The sequence below is a fragment of the Suncus etruscus genome, assembly GCF_024139225.1.
Source record: "Suncus etruscus isolate mSunEtr1 chromosome X unlocalized genomic scaffold, mSunEtr1.pri.cur SUPER_X_unloc_2, whole genome shotgun sequence".
Taxonomy (NCBI): domain Eukaryota; kingdom Metazoa; phylum Chordata; class Mammalia; order Eulipotyphla; family Soricidae; genus Suncus; species Suncus etruscus.
The window spans coordinates 1,205,858-1,222,447 of record NW_026060315.1 but is presented as its reverse complement, the minus strand read 5'-3'; the positions used below and the strand labels follow the sequence as shown (position 1 = coordinate 1,222,447).

Below are 16,590 nucleotides of genomic sequence, written 5' to 3'. Positions count from 1 at the left end.
TGCCTGCCTGCAGAGAGAGAGACAGAGACAGAGACAGAGAGACAGAGAGACGGCGTGTTATTACTATTATTAATGCAGCACGCTTCATCCTCTCCGGGCTTTGAAGGCGAGGGTCAGACGTGGCCCACGCGTGTCATTTGCAAGTGAAATTGCAGGCCCGGCTGGCTGGCTGGCTGCCTGGCGGCGGTCCCATGAGGCCGGCCTGATGAAGATGTCGGGCACGGAGCATGCAGCCAGAACCTTTTTGTTTTGTCTTTTGGGGTTCACCCGGCAACACTCGGGATTCACCCCTGGATCTGTGTTCAGAAACCGCTCCTGGCTTAGAGGGATCATGTGGGATGTCGGGGATCGAACCCTTGTCCCAAGACCAAGGCCTTTCACCACCACCACCAGGGGAGGCACCGTTGCTAACTAGGCAGGGGGTGTGCCCCAGTGGGCCAATCAGCAAAGGGGGCAGCCCTGATTATGCAGGAGGGGGCGTGACTCCCCGGAGGGCCAATCAGCAAAGGGGGCAGCCTTATTATGCAGGAGGGGGCGTGTCTCCCCTGAAGGCCAATCAGCAAGGGTTATGCCAGAGGGGGCGGCCAATCAGCAAAGGAGTTTCCCTTATTATGCAGAAGGGGCGTGTCCATGTGGACCAGTAGGGGGAAGCAGCTTTGATTATTAGGCTGGGCCAATCAGGACGGCAGAGGCGACCAATCAGCACAGGAGCAGCCCTCATTATGCAAAGGGGGCGTGTCCAGCTGGGCCATCAGCAGGGGAGGGGAGAACAGCTCTGCGCAGCTGCTAGGATGATGCAGGAGGGGCGTGTCCCTGGCAACCAATCAGCACAGGGGCAGCCCTCATTATGCAGAAGAGGCGTGGCCACATGCACAATGTACCAGGGGAGGGAGAGAGCCGCCCTGATTCTACAGGAAGGACTTTTCTGTCAGGACCAATCAGCAGGAGGGGGCGAGTGCCTGGCATCCAATCAGCACAGGGGCAGCCCTCATTATGCAGAAGGGGCGTGGCCTCCTGTGCAATGGATCACCCAGGGAGCTGCCTTGAATATGCCAGAAAGACTTTGTCAGAGCCAAGCAACACAAGACCAGCCTCATGATGCAGGAGGGGCGTGTCCCTGGCAACCAATCAGCACAGGGGCAGCCCTCATTATGCAAAAGGGGCGGCAGCTGCCCTCAGGATGCCTGGAGGACTTTGTCAGCACCAACCAGCAGGGAGCAGTCTTAATTATGCAGGAGGGGCGTGTCCCTGGCAACCAATCAGCACAGGAGGAGCTCTAATTATGCAAAGGGGGCGTGGCCTCGCGGGCTGCCCTCAGGATGCCGGAAGGACCTGTCTGTCCCAGCCACTCAGTGCTGGAGCCAGCCGCCTTCATGATGCAGAAGGGGCGTGGCCTCGCGGGCCAGGGGGCGGGGCTGCCCTCCTTAGGCAGGAAGGACTTGCCTGTCCCAGCCAATCAGCAGCAGGTCCAGCCTTAATTATGCACAGGGGGCGTGGCCTCGCAGGCCCCGCCCCGCTCCAGTGCACCTGCCTCCTTGATCCAGCCATACCTGCAACCCACATGCACCTGCCTGGACCTCCCCTGTCTGTCTGTTTTTTGTGCTGCCAGAGTCCAGGGTTCGAGTCCCACTCTCTCTCTTCTTCTCCTGCCCAGGGTTCAAGTCCCACTCACTCTCTCTCTCTTCTTCTCCTGCCCAGGGTTCGAGTCCCACTCACTCACTCTCTCTTCTTCTTCTCCTCCCCAGGGGCCGAGCGGCTGATCCGCCACCTGCAGCAGCACCAGGTCCCCATCGCCGTGGCCACCAGCTCGGGCGCCGCCTCCTTCGAGATGAAATCCCGGCAGCACGCGGCCTTCTTCTCCCTCTTCCACCACGTGGTGCTGGGCGACGACCCCGAGGTCCGCAGCGGCAAGCCGCACCCCGACATCTTCCTGGCCTGCGCCCGAAGGTTCTCGCCACCGGCACCCCCGGACAAGGTCTGTCTCTCTGTCTCTCTGACTCTCTGTCTCTCTGTGTGTGCTTAGCATGGAGTGCTAACTCCACACGTGTGGGAGCACTGGAATAGGAGCATTCTGCAAGCCGGAGCACCCATGTGTTTGCATGCATCGCAACATGAGAACTCGTTAGCACGCTACACGCGTGACTCTGTGTGTTTTTGTGTGTCGGCCTGGGACGGCGTGATTTCTGCGCGTGAGAGCAAGTTTCTAGCTCCGTGACTTCGCGTGTGTGTGTGCGTGTCGGCCCCATGTGGCTCTGTGACGGCGCCTGTCCCTGCGTGAGTGTGACACCATGCTGCCCTGGGCCCTGTCTCTGTCTCTCTCTGTATCTCTGTCTCTCTCTGTGTCTGTGTGTTTCTCTCTGTCCCTCTCTGTTTCCCTGTCTCTTTCCTTCTGTCTGTCTCTCTCTGTGGCTCTCTGTCTGTCTCTCTGTCTCTGTCCTGTGTCTGTCTTTGTCTCTCTTTGTCTCTCTGTCTCTCTCTGTGTTTGTTTCTCTCTGTCTCTCTCTGTGTTTGTTTCTCTCTGTCCCTCTCTGTTTTCCTGTCTCTTTCCTTCTGTCTCTGTCTCTGTGGCTCTCTGTCTCTGTCCTGTGTCTGTCTTTATCTCTGTCTCTCTCTGTGTCTGTCTGTTTCTCTCTGTCCCTCTCTGTTTCCCTGTCTCTTTCCTTCTGTCTCTGTCTCTCTCTGTGGCTCTCTGTCTGTGTCTGTGTCTCTGTCCTGTGTCTGTCTTTGTCTCTCTCTGTGTCTCTGTCTCTATTTCTCTCTCCCTCTGTTTCCCTCTGTCTCTGTCTCTCTCTGTGTCTCTCTCTTTCTCTCTGTGGCTCTCTGTCTGTCTCTCTGTCTCTGTCCTCTGTCTTTGTCTCTCTCTTTCTCTCTCTCTCTCTGTGGCTCTCTGTCTCTCTGTCTCTGTCCTCTGTCTTTGTCTCTCTGTCTCTGTGTCTTTCTCTGTCTCTCTGTCCCTCTCTGTTTCTCTGTCTTTGTCTCTGTCTTTGTCTCTCTGTGTTTCTCTCTGTCTCTGCCTCTGTCTCTCTCTATTTCTCTGTGTCTTTCTCTGTCTCTCTGTCCCTCTCTGTTTCTCTGTCTTTGTCTCTGTCTTTGTCTCTCTGTGTTTCTCTCTGTCTCTGCCTCTCTCTATTTCTCTGTGTCTCTGTCTGTCTTTGTCTCTCTGTGTGTCTCTGTCTCTTTCTCTGCTCTGTTCTCTGTCTTTGTCTCTCTCTGTGTCTTTCTGTGTCTCTGACACTGTTTCTCTCTGTCCCTCTGTTTCTCTGTCTTTCTCTGTCTCTCTCTGTATCTGTCTTTGTCTCTCTCTGTCTCTCTGTGTCTCTCTCTGTCTCTGTTTCTCTCTGTCCCTCTCTGTTTCTCTCTGTGTCTGTATCCATCACTCTCTGTCTCTGTGTCTGTCGTCTCTGTCTCTCTCTATGTCTCTGTCTCTCTCTGTCGTCTCTGTCTCTGTCTGTCTTCATCTCTTTCTGTTTCTCTCTGTGTCTTTCTCTGTCTCTCTCTCTCTCTGTTTCTGTCTCGGTCTCTCTCATCCTGTCTCTCTCTCGCCCCACACCCACAGTGCCTGGTGTTCGAGGATGCGCCCAACGGGGTGGCGGCAGCCCTGGCGGCCGGCATGCAGGCGGTGATGGTGCCGGACGCCCACCTGAGCCGCGAGCTGACGGGCCGCGCCACCGTGGTGCTGGGCTCCCTGCTGGACTTCCGGCCCGAGCTCTTCGGCCTCCCGCCCTTCCACTGAGCCCAAGCTCGGGACTCGAACTCGGACCCGGGGCCGAGGCGTCGTCGCCATTCGTGAGGACACGGGAACCTCAGTGCCCGAGGTGTGGACAGACGGACACTCATACAGACGTGACATCACAAGCAGGAGGTGGGAACCCCTGGTCTCTGCGTGTGGAATCACATGCCTGTTCCACACACGGCTGGGGACACGAACACACGTGTGCGTGTCTCTGTGACATTGTGGTTCCCACACGTCATGGCTTACGTGTGTGTAACACGGGTTGCACAGACGATTTTGACGTTTGTGTGTGCTTCTCCGCAAAACATGGGTCCCACACGCATGTGGCCCGATGTCTGCGCATAACACGGGTCGCACACGCGTGGAATCCCATGTTTTGGTGGGAGAGCCTTCCTTGCCTTCCCCTGCTCCCCCTCCACTCCGCTGCCGTGTCCACACCCGCCCCACGTCCAGGGTCCAACTCGCCGCCTCCTTCATGACCCTCGAGAAGGGTCACGCCTCGGCCGTCCGCCTTGGGCCCAGGAACCCAGGTTCGAATCCACCCCGGAGCCCTAAAATGTTGGCCCGAATAAAGCCCATTTTCCATACCGCCTTCCTGCGTCTGTCTGCCTGCCTGTCCTCGTATGGAACACAGACCCGATGCACGAGCTTAGCCGCCGGTGTGGGTTCGAAAAACAGGTTCTCCGACTCTCCTTCGTCTCCCTCTTTGTCTCTGTGTCTCTCTGTCTCTCTGTCTCCATCTCTGTTTCCTTGGTTGGATCGGGGCCACACCCAGCAGCAGCACTCAGGGGTTCCTCCTGGCTCTGCGCTCAGAAATCACTCCTGGCAGGCTCGGGATAGACCATATGGGATGCCGGGGATCGAACTCAACGCCCTACCGCTGTGCTATCTCTCTCCAGCACCCCAAAATCCTTTCAATGGCCCCAGAAACACAATGTCAGGCAGGTCCCCACGTCACGCCCTGCCTGCTCTGCAACACGTCTCGGGGAAAAGGCGAAAAAAGAACGCAGAACGCTTTGGTTTGCTCTGAAGAGAGACGAGTGCAGCCGCTGGAAGAGATCTCTGATAAATTAATAACGAGGCCGGCTTTTCATCTGCCGAGATCTCCGGGGAGAAACACGCGTGTTGAATTCATGCCACTTGCATGCTAATGCCAGCAGAAGGAATTCACCGGTTTCTGCATTTCAAGTTCCCTGTTCAACTTATTTATTTATTTTCCCTATTCGACTTACTTCTTTATTTTGATGCCAGGGATCAAACCCGGGTCCGTCCCGGGTTGGCTGCTTGCAAGGCAAACTCCCTTTTTTTTTTTTGGGGGGGGGGTGCGATTTCCGAGCTCAGAGCCTGAAGGAACCCCTAAGCGCCGCCGGGTGTCCTTCCTGCCTCTCCCAATTTAGGGGTTCCAGGGAAGGTCCATTTTGCTTCTCCCATCTCTTATGGGATCCAGAGAAGGGTCCTTCCTGCTTCTCCCAGCTCAGAGGGTCCAGTGAGGGTCCCTCTTTCTTCTCCCAGTTTTGGGGTCCAGGTAGGTTCCTTCCTGGTTCTCCCAGTTTTGGGGGTCCAAGTAGGGTCCTTCCTGCCTCTCCCACCTCCTGGGGTCCAGGGGACAGTCCTTCCTGCTTCTCCCAATTTAGAGGTTCCAGGGAGAGTCCTTCCTGCCTCTCCCAGTTTTGGGGTCCAGGGAGGGCCCTTCCTGCCTCTCCCAGCTTCTGGGGTTCAGGGAAGGGTCCTTCCTGCTTCTCCCAGCTCAGAGGGTCCAGGGAGGGTCCTTCCTGCTTCTCCCACTCAGGAGGTCCAGGGAAGGGTCCTTATTGCTTCTCCCAGTTTTGGGGGTCCAGGGAGAGTGCTTTCTGCTTATCCCAGTTTGGGGATCCAATGAGGGTCTTTCTGCTTCTCTCAGTTTTGGGGGTCCAGGTAGGGTCTTTCCTCCTCCCAGTTTAGGGGTCCATGGAGGGTCTTTCTTGCTTATCCCAATTTTAGGGGTTCAGGTAGGGTCTTTCTGCTTCTCTCAGTTTAGGGGGTCCAGGGAGGGTCTTTCTGCTTCTCTCAGTTTAGGGGGTCCAGGAAGAGTCCTTCTTGCACTTTGGGGGGTCCAGGGAGGGTCCTTCCTGCTTTTCCCACCCAGGGGGTCCAGGGAGGGTCCTTCCTGCTTCTTCCAGCTCAGAGGGTCCGGGGAGAGTTCTTCTCCCAGTTTGGAGGTTCAGGGAAGGGTCCTTCCTGCTTCTCCCAGCTCAGAGGGTCCAGGGAGGGTCCTTCCTGCTTCTCCCACTCAGGAGGTCCAGGGAAGGGTCCTTATTGCTTCTCCCAGTTTTGGGGGTCCAGGGAGAGTGCTTTCTGCTTATCCCAGTTTGGGGGTCCAGTGAGGGTCTTTCTGCTTCTCTGTTTTGGGGGTCCAGGTAGGGTCCTTCCTCCTCCCAGTTTAGGGGTCCATGGAGGGTCCTTCCTGCTTATCCCAATTTTAGGGGTTCAGGGAGGGTCTTTCTGCTTCTCAGTTTAGGGGGCCCAGGGAGGGTCTTTCTGCTTCTCTCAGTTTAGGGGGTCCAGGAAGAGTCCTTTCTTCTTGCACTTTAGGGGGTCCAGGAAGGGTCCTTTCTGCTTCTCCCATTTTGGGGAGTCCAGGAAGGGTCCTTCCTGCTTCTCCCAGCTCAGAGGGTCCAGGGAGAGTCCTTCTCCCAGTTTGGGGGTTCAGGGAGGGTCCTTCCTGCCTCTCCCAGCTTCTGGGGTTCAGGGAAGGCTCCTTCCTGCTTCTCCCAGCTCAGAGGGTCCAGGGAGGGTCCTTCCTGCTTCTCCCACTCAGGAGGTCCAGGGAAGGGTCCTTATTGCTTCTCCCAGTTTTGGGGGTCCAGGGAGAGTGCTTTCTGCTTATCCCAGTTTTGGGGGTCCAATGAGGGTCTTTCTGCTTCTCTCAGTTTTGGGGGTCCAGGTACGGTCCTTCCTCCTCCCAGTTTAGGGGTCCTTGGAGGATCTTTCCTGCTTATCCCAATTTTGGGGGTTATGGGAGGGTCTTTCTGCTCCTCTCAGTTTAGGGGGTCCAGGGAGGGTCTTTCTGCTTCTCTCAGTTTAGGGGGACCAGGGAGGTTCTTTCTGCTTCTCTCAGTTTAGGGGGTCCAGGGAGGGTCTTTCTGCTTCTCTCAGTTTAGGGGGTCCAGGGAGGGTCTTTCTGCTTCTCTCAGTTTAGGGGGTCCAGGGAGGGTCCTTCCTGCTTCTCCCAGCTCAGAGGGTCCAGGGAGAGTCCTCCCAGTTTGGGGGTTCAGGGAGGGTCCTTCCTGCCTCTCCCGGCTTCCGGGGTTCAGGGGAGAGTCCTTTCTGTTTCTCCCAGCTCAGGGGGTCCAAGGAGGGTCCTTCCTTCTCCCAGTTTAGGGGGTCCAGGGAAGGTCCTTCCAGCCTCTCCCAACTCTGGGGGTCCAAGGAGGTTCCTTCCTGCCTCTCCCAGTTTTGGGGTCCAGGGAGGGTCCTTCCTGCCTCTCCCAGCTTGAGAGGGATCAGGGAAGGGTCCTTCCTGTTTCTGCCAATTTAGGGGGTTTAGGGATGGTCCTTCCTGCTTGTCACACTGTACCCCTTTCATCTAGGTTTTATCTCTTTCTAGAACCAAACCATAGGAAATTAGTCTTCGCCCCTGGCTAGAATGCGAATTCCCTTAGGTGAAGGCTGTTGGTTTTGGGGAAGAAAACCAGGATTCTTGCCACCTTTTTATCTTTTTATTTACATCAGTAATGACCCCCAGGGCCAGAAAAGACTTTGAGGTGTAAGAAATGCGGCCCTCCTTTTATCCTCTATTCTATTCCAAGATTACAAACCACCTAAAATGTTGTGTCCTTTTAAAATCAAATAATGCACCCCCCCAGAGATAGATAGCATGGAGATAGGGTGTCTGCCTTGCATGCAGAAGGACTGTAGTTCGAACCCCAGCATCCCATAGGGGTCCCCCCCTCCTTGAGCCTGCCAGGCGCGATTTCTGACCATCAAGCCAGGAGGAAGCCCTGAGCGCTGCCAGGTGGGACCCCAAAACCAAAAGAAAAAAAAATCAAACACTGTACATTCATAATTTCTGTCCTTTACCCTTAATATGTTCCCAGCCTGGAGACGAAACTGTCCCACGCCTGTGCCGGAAGACGGGGAACCCCATACAATTTATTTTGTGTGGTTTCATTATTTCATATTTCATATTCCGTCGGCCGGTCGTGAAGGATTTTTTTTTTCCCCAACTAGAGTTGCTGAGGCGCAAGACGCCTGCAGCGCCCGCTTCTCTCATTTTGGGGGGTCCAGGAAGGGTTCTTTCTGCTTCTCTCATTTTGGGGGTCCAGGGAGGGTGCTTCCTGCCTCTCCCAGCTTCTTGGGGTCCAGGAATGGTCCTTTCTGCCTCTCCCAGTTAAGGGGGTCCAGGGAGAGTGCTTTCTGCTTATCCCAATTTGGGGGGTCCAGGTAAGGTCTTTCTGCTTTCAGTTTAGGGGGTCCAGGGAGGGTCCTTCTTGCTTATCACAATTTTGGGGGTCCAGGGAGGGTCTTTCCTGTTCCCCATTTCAGGGGGTTCAGGACAGGGTCCTTCCTGCCTCCCAGCTTTGGGGGTCCAGGGAGGGTTTTTCCTGCCTCTTCCAGTTTGGTGGTTCAGGGAGGGGCCTTCCTATCTCTCCCAATTTAGGGGGTCCTAGGAGGGTCCTTTATATCTCTCCCAATTTAGGGGGTTCTAGGAGGGTCCTTCCTGCTTCTCCCACTCAGGGGGTCCAGGAAAGGGTCCTTATTGCTTCTCCCAGTTTTGGGGGTCCAGGGAGAGTGCTTCCTGCTTATCCCAGTTTTGGGGGGTCCAATGAGGGTCTTTCTGCTTCTCTCAGTTTTGGGGGTTCAGGTAGGGTCCTTCCTCCTCCAGTTTAGGGGTCCATGGAGGGTCCTTCCTGCTTATCCCAATTTTGGGGGTTCAGGGAGGGTCTTTCTGCTTCTCTCAGCTTAGGGGGTCCAGGGAGAGTCCTCCTTTCTTCTTCCACTTTAGGGGGTCCAGGAAGGGTCCTTCCTGCTTCTCCCATCTTGGGGAGTCCAGGAAGGGTCCTTCCTGCCTCTCCCAGCTTCTTGGGGTCCAGGTAGGGTCCTTTCTGCCTCTCCCAGTTTAGGGGGCCAAGGGAGGGTCCTTTCTGTCTCTCCCAATTTTGGGAGAGGTCTTTCTGCTTCTCAGTTTTGGGGGTCCAGGTAGGGTCCTTCCTCCAAGTTTAGGGGTCCATGGAGGGTCCTTCCTGCTTATCCCAATTTTGGGGGTTCAGGGAGTGTCTTTCTGCTTCTCTCAGCTTAGGGGGTCCAGGGAGAGTCCTCCTTTCTTCTTCCACTTTAGGGGGTCCAGGAAGGGTCCTTCCTGCCTCTCCCAGCTTCTTGGGGTCCAGGGAGGGTCCTTTCTGCCTCTCCCAATTTTGGGGTCCAGGGAGGGTCTTTCTGCTTATCCCAGTTTGGGGGGTCCAGGGAGTATTCTTTCCGCTTCTTCCAGTTTAGGGGGTCCTAGGATGGTCCTTCCTGCCTCTCCCACCTTCTTGGGGTCCAGGGAGGGTCCTTTCTGCCTCTCCCAGTTTAGGGGGCCAAGGTAGGGTCCTTTCTGCCTCTCCCAATTTTGGGGTCCAGGGAGGGTCTTTCTGCTTATCCCAGTTTTGGGGGTCCAGGGAGTATTCTTCCTGCCTCTCTCAGTTTAGGGAGTCCTAGGATGGTCCTTCCTGCCTTTCCCAGCTTTTTGGGGTCCTTCCTGCCTCTCCCAGCTTCTTAGGGTCCAGGGAGGGTCCTTTCTGCCTCTCCCAGTTTAGGGGGCCAAGGGGGGGTCCTTTCTGCCTCTCCCAATTTTGGAGTCCAGGGAGGGTCCTTGCTGCCTTTCCCAATTTTGGGGTCCAGGGAGGGTCTTTCTGCTTCTCCCAGTTTGGGGGGTCCAGGGAGAATTCTTCCCGCTTCTCCCAGTTTAGGGGGTCCTAGGATGGTCCTTCCTGCTTCTCCCAGCTCCCAGTGATCCAGGGAAGTTTCTTCCTTTCTTTCCAGCTTTTGGGGGTCCAGGTCAGGCATATCCCTGGACGAGTGGGGGTGGCATGCCCTCCCCCTGTCTGCCTCCCTCCATCTGCCTGGAATTTCTCTTGGAAAAACTCTGGGACAGAAAAAAAAAGGACCTTGGGGCCGGAGAGATAGCATCGAGGTAAGGTGTTTGCCTTTCATGCAGAAGGTCATCGGTTCGAATCCCAGCGTCCCATATGGTCCCCTGTGCCTGCCAGGAGCAATTTTTGAACATGGAGCCAGGAGTAACCCCTGAGCACTGCCGGGTGTGACCCACAAAAAAAAAAAAAAGAAAAAGAAAAAGAAAAAAAAGGACCTAAGCAACCTGGAAAAAACAAGCCCTGAAGGCGAAAAACGCCCCCCATCACCCCCTTCTCCCCAACACCAGCCCTGTGGCTTTTTTTTGGGGGGGGGGACACACCACCCTCCCCTGACCTCCTAGCATCCTTCAGAGCCGCTGAGCGGAGACAAAAGACCGCGTGGCCGAACCCAGAGCTGCTCAAGGCTGTTATAGATTTTTTTTTTATTCCCCCTGCGATAAATTTGCTGGCTAAACTGTGCAGAATAAATTCTGGGCCCAGCGGTCAGAGGTTATCGGGAACGAAGCAATTAAAAAGGCCCCGACAGCTGCCCGGCCATAAGTTGTCCGCGGCGCAGTGACCGGCCGTCACCTCTCTCTTGTCTTCGGGAAATGACACGTTCCGGGGCTCGGAGGAGACAGGTGCAAGGTCACCGGAGAAGGAGAAGGGGGCCCCCCAAACTGGTCCCCGGAGAAGGGGCCCCCCCAAACTGGTCCCCGTGTTGACGAAAAGGAAGGACTCTGTCCTGTTGTCCCTTTTGGGGTGTCCCTGTGTCAACCATGTTTCTAACAGTCATGCCGTTAAAGAGACGGAAAAGGGTTTTTGTCTTACTGCAGCCGGGCTGAGTTTCTGGCATTCCCTGGGTTTTAATCTGGGGTTGGGTTTTCGTTTGAATGAGAATTCACACACACACACACACACACACACACACAGACACACACACAGACACACACACAGACACACACACACATGGACTGGACAGAGACAGAGACACACAGAGACAGACACGTAGACACAGAGAAAGACGCAAGGAGACAGATAGATATGATACAAAAACATAGAGACACACTCACACACACACACACACACACACATGAACAGTCAGAGACACACAGAGACAGACATGTAGACACAGAGAAAGACGCACAGAGACACAGACAGAGATATGATACAAAAACATAGAGACACACTCACACACACACATGAACAGAGACACACAGAGACAGACACGTAGACACAGAGAAAGACGCACAGAGACACAGACAGAGATATGATACAAAAACATAGAGACACACTCACACACACACAAACACACAGACACACACACACACAGACACACACACACACATGGACTGGACAGAGAGACACACAGAGACAGACACGTAGACACAGAGAAAGACGCAAGGAGACAGATAGATATGATACAAAAACATAGAGACACACTCACACACACATACACATGAACAGTCAGAGACACACAGAGACAGACACATAGACACAGAGAAAAACGCACAGAGACACAGACAGATATGATACAAAAACATAGAGACACACTCACACACACACACACACACACACACACACGAACAGACAGAGACACACAGAGACAGACACGTAGACACAGAGAAAGACGCACAGAGACACAGACAGAGATATGATACAAAAACATAGAGACACACACACACACACGAACAGAGACACACAGAGACAGACACGTAGACAGAGAAAGACGCAGAGACACAGACAGAGATATGATACAAAAACATAGAGACACACTCACACACACACACACACACACACATCTTCGACCGAGGACCCCACATTCGCAACCAGCCATGGGAAAACACGCCCCGTAGACAAGCCGGAGGCCGGGACCAGGCGGACAGAGACCCGGGTGCGAGTCCCGCCATCCCACGGGGCCCCTTGAGCACCGCCAGGAGTCATTCCTGAATGCAGAGCCAGGAGTGAGCTTTCTCAAGCACTGATGGTTGTGGCCCAAAAAGCAAGAAGAGAGACAGACAGAGACAGAGAGAGGAGAGAGACAATGAGACAGAGACTGAGAGACAGAGAGAGGAGAAAGACAGGAGAGAGACAATGAGAAAGAGACTGAGAGACAGGAGAGAGACAGAAAAGCAGACAGAGACAGAGAGAAAGGAGAGACAGAGAAACAGACAGAGACAGAGAGGAGAGACAGAGGAGACAATGAAACAGAGACAGAGAGAGGGGAGAGAGAGGAGAGAGACAATGAGACAGAGACTGAGAGACAGAGAGGAGAGAGACAGAAAAACAGACAGAGACACAGAGAAAGAGAGACAGAGAGGAGAGAGACAATGAGAGAGACAGAGAGGAGAGAAACAGGAGAGAGAGGAGAGAGACAGAAAAACAGACAGAGACACAGAGAAAGGAGAGAAAGAGACAGAGATAGAGAGAGGAGAGAGAAAAACAGAGAGAGAGATACAGAAAGACAGAGAGGGGAGAGAGACAGAGGAGAGAGACAGAAAGACAGAGAGGGGAGAGAAACAGAGGAGAGAGACAGAGAAGAGACACAGAGACAGAAAGAGAGAGGGGAGAGAAACAGACAGGAGAAAGAGAGACAGAGACAGAGCAAGAGAGACAGGAGAGAGAGAAAGGAGAGAGAGAGAGGAGAGAGACAGAGACACAGAGACAAGAGAGAGACAGAGATAGAGGAGAGAGAAAGCAAGAGGAGAGAGACACAGAGACACGGAGAGACAGGAGAGAGACAGACTAGAGAGAGGAGAGAGAGCGAGAGGAGAGAGACACAGAGAGACAGAAACAGAGAGATAGGAGAGAAAGAGGCACAGAGAGAGACAGCGAGAGACACAAAGACAGGAGAGAGACAGAGAGAGGAGGGACAGAGGAGAGAGACAAAGAGAGAGGAGAGAGACAGACAAAGAGAGGAGAGAGACAGAAAGAGACAGAGAAAGGAGAGAGACAGAGAGGAGAGAGAAAGAGAGGAGAGAGAGAGAGGACAGAGACAGACAAAGAGAGGAGAGAGACAGAGACAGAGAGAGGCAGAGACACAAAGACAGAGAGACAGAGAGGAGAGAGACAGGGAGACAGAGAGAGGAGAGAGACAAAGAGGAGAGAGAGACATAGAGAGACAGAGAGGACAGAGACAGAGAGAAGAGACAGAGACAGAAAGAAACAGAGAGGAGAGAGACAGAGACACAGAGAGAGACCAGAATGCCAGCCCCAGAGACAGGCAGGGAGCAGGGAGGAGTGACAGAGGGGAAACTGAGGCAGCGGGGGTGTGAAACGTGACCCGGTGAAGTGTGTCGGACATTCTCAGACCGAAACTCCAGCAAGAAGAATGTTGTGACCTCGGTGCTCGATGAAAGTTACTACAGAAAAGCAATAAGAAGGAAAATTATTATTATTTTTGTTTTTGTTCTTTGGTTTTGGGGTCCCACCCGGCAGCGCTCAGGGGTCCCTCCTGGCTCTGCGCTCAGAAATCGCTCCTGGCAGGCTCAAAGGGGGAACCCCATGGGATGCCGGGATTCGAACCACTGACCTTCTGCATGCAAGGCAAACGCCTTTCCTCCATGCTATCTCTCCGGCCCTCTTTTTTCTTTCTTTCTTCTTTCTTTCTTTCTTTCTTTCTTTCTTTCTTTCTTTTTTCTTTCTTTCTTTTCTTTCTTTCTTTCTTTCTTTCTTTCTTTCTTTTTCTTTCTTTCTTTCTTTCTTTCTCTCTCTCTCTCTCTTTCTTTCTTTCTTTCTTTCTCTCTCTCTCTCTCTTCCCTTCTTCCTTCCTTCCTTTTTTTCTTCCTTTCTTTTCTCCTTCCCTTTTTCCTTTCATCCTTTCTTGTTCCCTTTTCCTTTTTTCCTTTTCTTTCCTTTCTTCTTTCCTCCTTTTCTTATTGCTTCTATTCTTTCTTTCATTCTCTTTCCTTCTTTTTTTTTCTCCTTTCTTTCTCTTTTCCCCTTCCTTCTCTTTCTTCCTTGTTCTTTCCTTCCTCCTTTCTTTTTCCCTTTTCTCCTTCCTTCTTTTTCTTTCTCTCTTTTCTCCTTTCTTTTTCTTTTGGTCTTTTCTCCTTCTCTCCTTCCTTCTTTCTTTATTTCTTTCATTTTATTTCCTTTCTTTCTCTTTTCTCTTTCCTTCTTTTTCTTTCTTTCTTTTTTCTCCTTTCCTTATTTTTCCTTCCTTCCTTGCTTTCTTTTTCTTTCTTCTTTCTCCTTCCTTTCTTTCTCTTTCTCTTTCCTTTCTCTTTTCTCCTACCTTCTTTATATTTTTTCCTTCCTTTGTCCCTCTTTTCCTTTCTTCTTTCTTTTTCTTTTTTCTTTCTTTCCTGTTCCTTCTTTCTTTCTCTTTTATTCTCCTTCCCCTTCCTTTCCTTCCTTCCTTTTTTCTTACCTTCCCTCCTTCCTTTTGTTTTTGTTTTTTTTTGTTGTTGTTGTTTGTTTTTTGGGACACACCTAGCAGCTCTCAGGGTTTACTCAGGGGTTACTCCTGGCTCTGTGCTCAGTGGCAGGCTCAAAGTGGGGACACTATGGGATGCCGGGATTCGAACCAGTGACCTCCTGCATCCCATAAGGTCCCCCGAACCTGCCAGGAGCGATTTCTGAGCGCAGAGCCAGGAGGAACCCCTGAGAGCTGCCGGGTGGGACCCAAAAACAAACAAAAGGATCCCAGCCAGGTACAAGAGGTCACACACTCGGTGTGTGAGGTTGTCCAGTGATAGAATCGAAGCTGTCCTGGGATTAAAACTCGAGTCAGGTTTCCACGACTTTGTTTCCCCCCCCCCCACCAAAAAAAAGCTACTTTTCCTTCTCTGACTGCTTACGACAGCGACATGCATACTTAACATTTAGCCAAAAATAAAATGAAAAAAAAAATAACTCTGCAAACTACCTAAATATAGATTTACTCATTACCTTGAAATCAGTTCTGGAGGAAGGCGAGGAAGAGAGAGGGAGGGAGGGAGGGAGGGAGGAAGGCCCCGGGAGATGCAGCGAGCTCTGCAATCAGGAGGAAATATGAAGATTACGGCGCTTGCAAAATCAGAAACCAGTTCGGAAAACATTCCGGCCCATTATCCAATAAAATCATCATTTTTTCAGACTTGAACTCGCTCCCCTTGGCCCACCCAGAGAAGAAGAGGCTGTTCTGGGCCTTTATTCTTTTTCTCTCTTTTTTTTTTTTTTTTTTGGGGGGGGGGGTTGGGTCACACCCGGTGACACTCAGCGGCTCCTCCTGGCTCTATGCTCAGAAATCACTTCTGGCAGGCTCCAAGAGATCATATGGGATGTCGGGGATCGAACTCGGGGCTGTCCTGGCTAGTCTGCGAGCAAGGCAAATGCCTTACCCAGGGGCCGGAGAGATAGCATGGAGGGAAGGCATTTGCCTTGCATGCAGAAGGTCGGTGGTTCGAATCCCGGCACCCCATAGGGTCCCCCGGGCCTGCCAGGAGCGATTTCTGAGCGCAGAGCCAGGAGGAACCACTGCGTGCCAACACCGGGCATATCCCCCAAACCAAACCAAACAAAATGGCAAGGGTGGGTCTTCAATGATTTCTCAATTTATTCTAGAACTGCTTGTAGCCGGGATTGTGTGAAATGAAAGAGAGAGAGAGAGACACACACACACACACACACACACACGGACAGAGACAGAGACAGCAGAGATAGACAGAGACAGACAGACAGAGATAGAAAGAGACAGCAGAGATAGACAGAGACAGACAGACAGATAGACAGAGACAGACAGTAACAGACAGAAACAGAGATAGGACAGAGACAAACAGTAACAGACAGAGACAGAGTCAAAGATAGAGACAGAGAGAGCAGAGATAGAAACAGACAGAGACAGCAGAGATAGACAGAGACAGACAGAGACAGCAGAGATAGACAGAGACAGACAGTAACAGACAAACAGACAAAGTTAGAGACAGATAAACAGTAACAGACAGAGACAGACAGACAGACAGAGATAGAGACAGAGACAGAGGCAGACAGAGACAAAGACAAAGATAGACAGAGACAGACAGTAACAGAGACAGAGACAGACAGAGACAGAGACAGACAGAGATAGACAGAGACAGAGACAGACAGTAACAGATAGACAGACACAGAGACAGACAGAGACACATTGACAGACAGAGACAGAGAGAGACAGAGATAGACAGAGACAGACAGAGATAGCAGAGATAGACAGAGACAGAGTCAGACAAAGATAGACAGAGACAGAGAGACAGAGATAGACAGAGACAGACAGAGATAGCAGAGATAGACAGAGACAAACAGTAACAGACAGAGACAGACAAAGACAGAGATAGACAGAGACAGCAGAGATAGACAGAGACAGACAATAACAGACAGAGTTAGAGACAGAGGCAAACAGTAACAGACAGAGACAGACAAAGACAGAGACAGATAGACAGACAGAGATAGACAGAGACAGAGACAAACAGAGACAGACATAGACAGAGAGAGATGAGAGACAAAATTGCACTCTTCAGGGAGGGAATTTCCTCATGTTTCCACTCCAGGGTGAAAGAAGATCAAGTGGAAGTGATTTTTTTATTTTTTATTGTATTTTATTCATCTCTATAATGCAATCAACCTCCTGGAACGATAAAAGGCGGTTGGTTTGCATCTTCCAGAGCCAGAAGCTGAGAGATAACTCCATGAAGTCATTTAGTAAAGAGACGTCTCACAGGCCGGGCTCTCAGGTGGGCCCAGAGAAATAGCACAATGGTAGGGCATTGGCCTTGCACACGGACAACCCGGAAGGACCCGAGTTTGATCCTC

At 52.4% G+C, this 16,590-nt stretch overlaps 1 protein-coding gene across 1 annotated transcript; it reads left to right on the top strand.

The window, feature by feature from the left end:
• Window positions 1–1,319: 1,319 nt before the first annotated feature.
• Window positions 1,320–3,771, top strand: PUDP (pseudouridine 5'-phosphatase). The gene is made up of 3 exons (XM_049767816.1): window positions 1,320–1,428; window positions 1,746–1,975; window positions 3,557–3,771. The coding sequence occupies exons 1-3, from the start codon at window positions 1,320–1,322 to the stop codon at window positions 3,731–3,733; spliced, it is 516 nt and encodes a 171-aa protein (XP_049623773.1). The 3' UTR covers window positions 3,734–3,771.
• The last annotated feature ends 12,819 nt before the right edge of the window (window positions 3,772–16,590 follow it).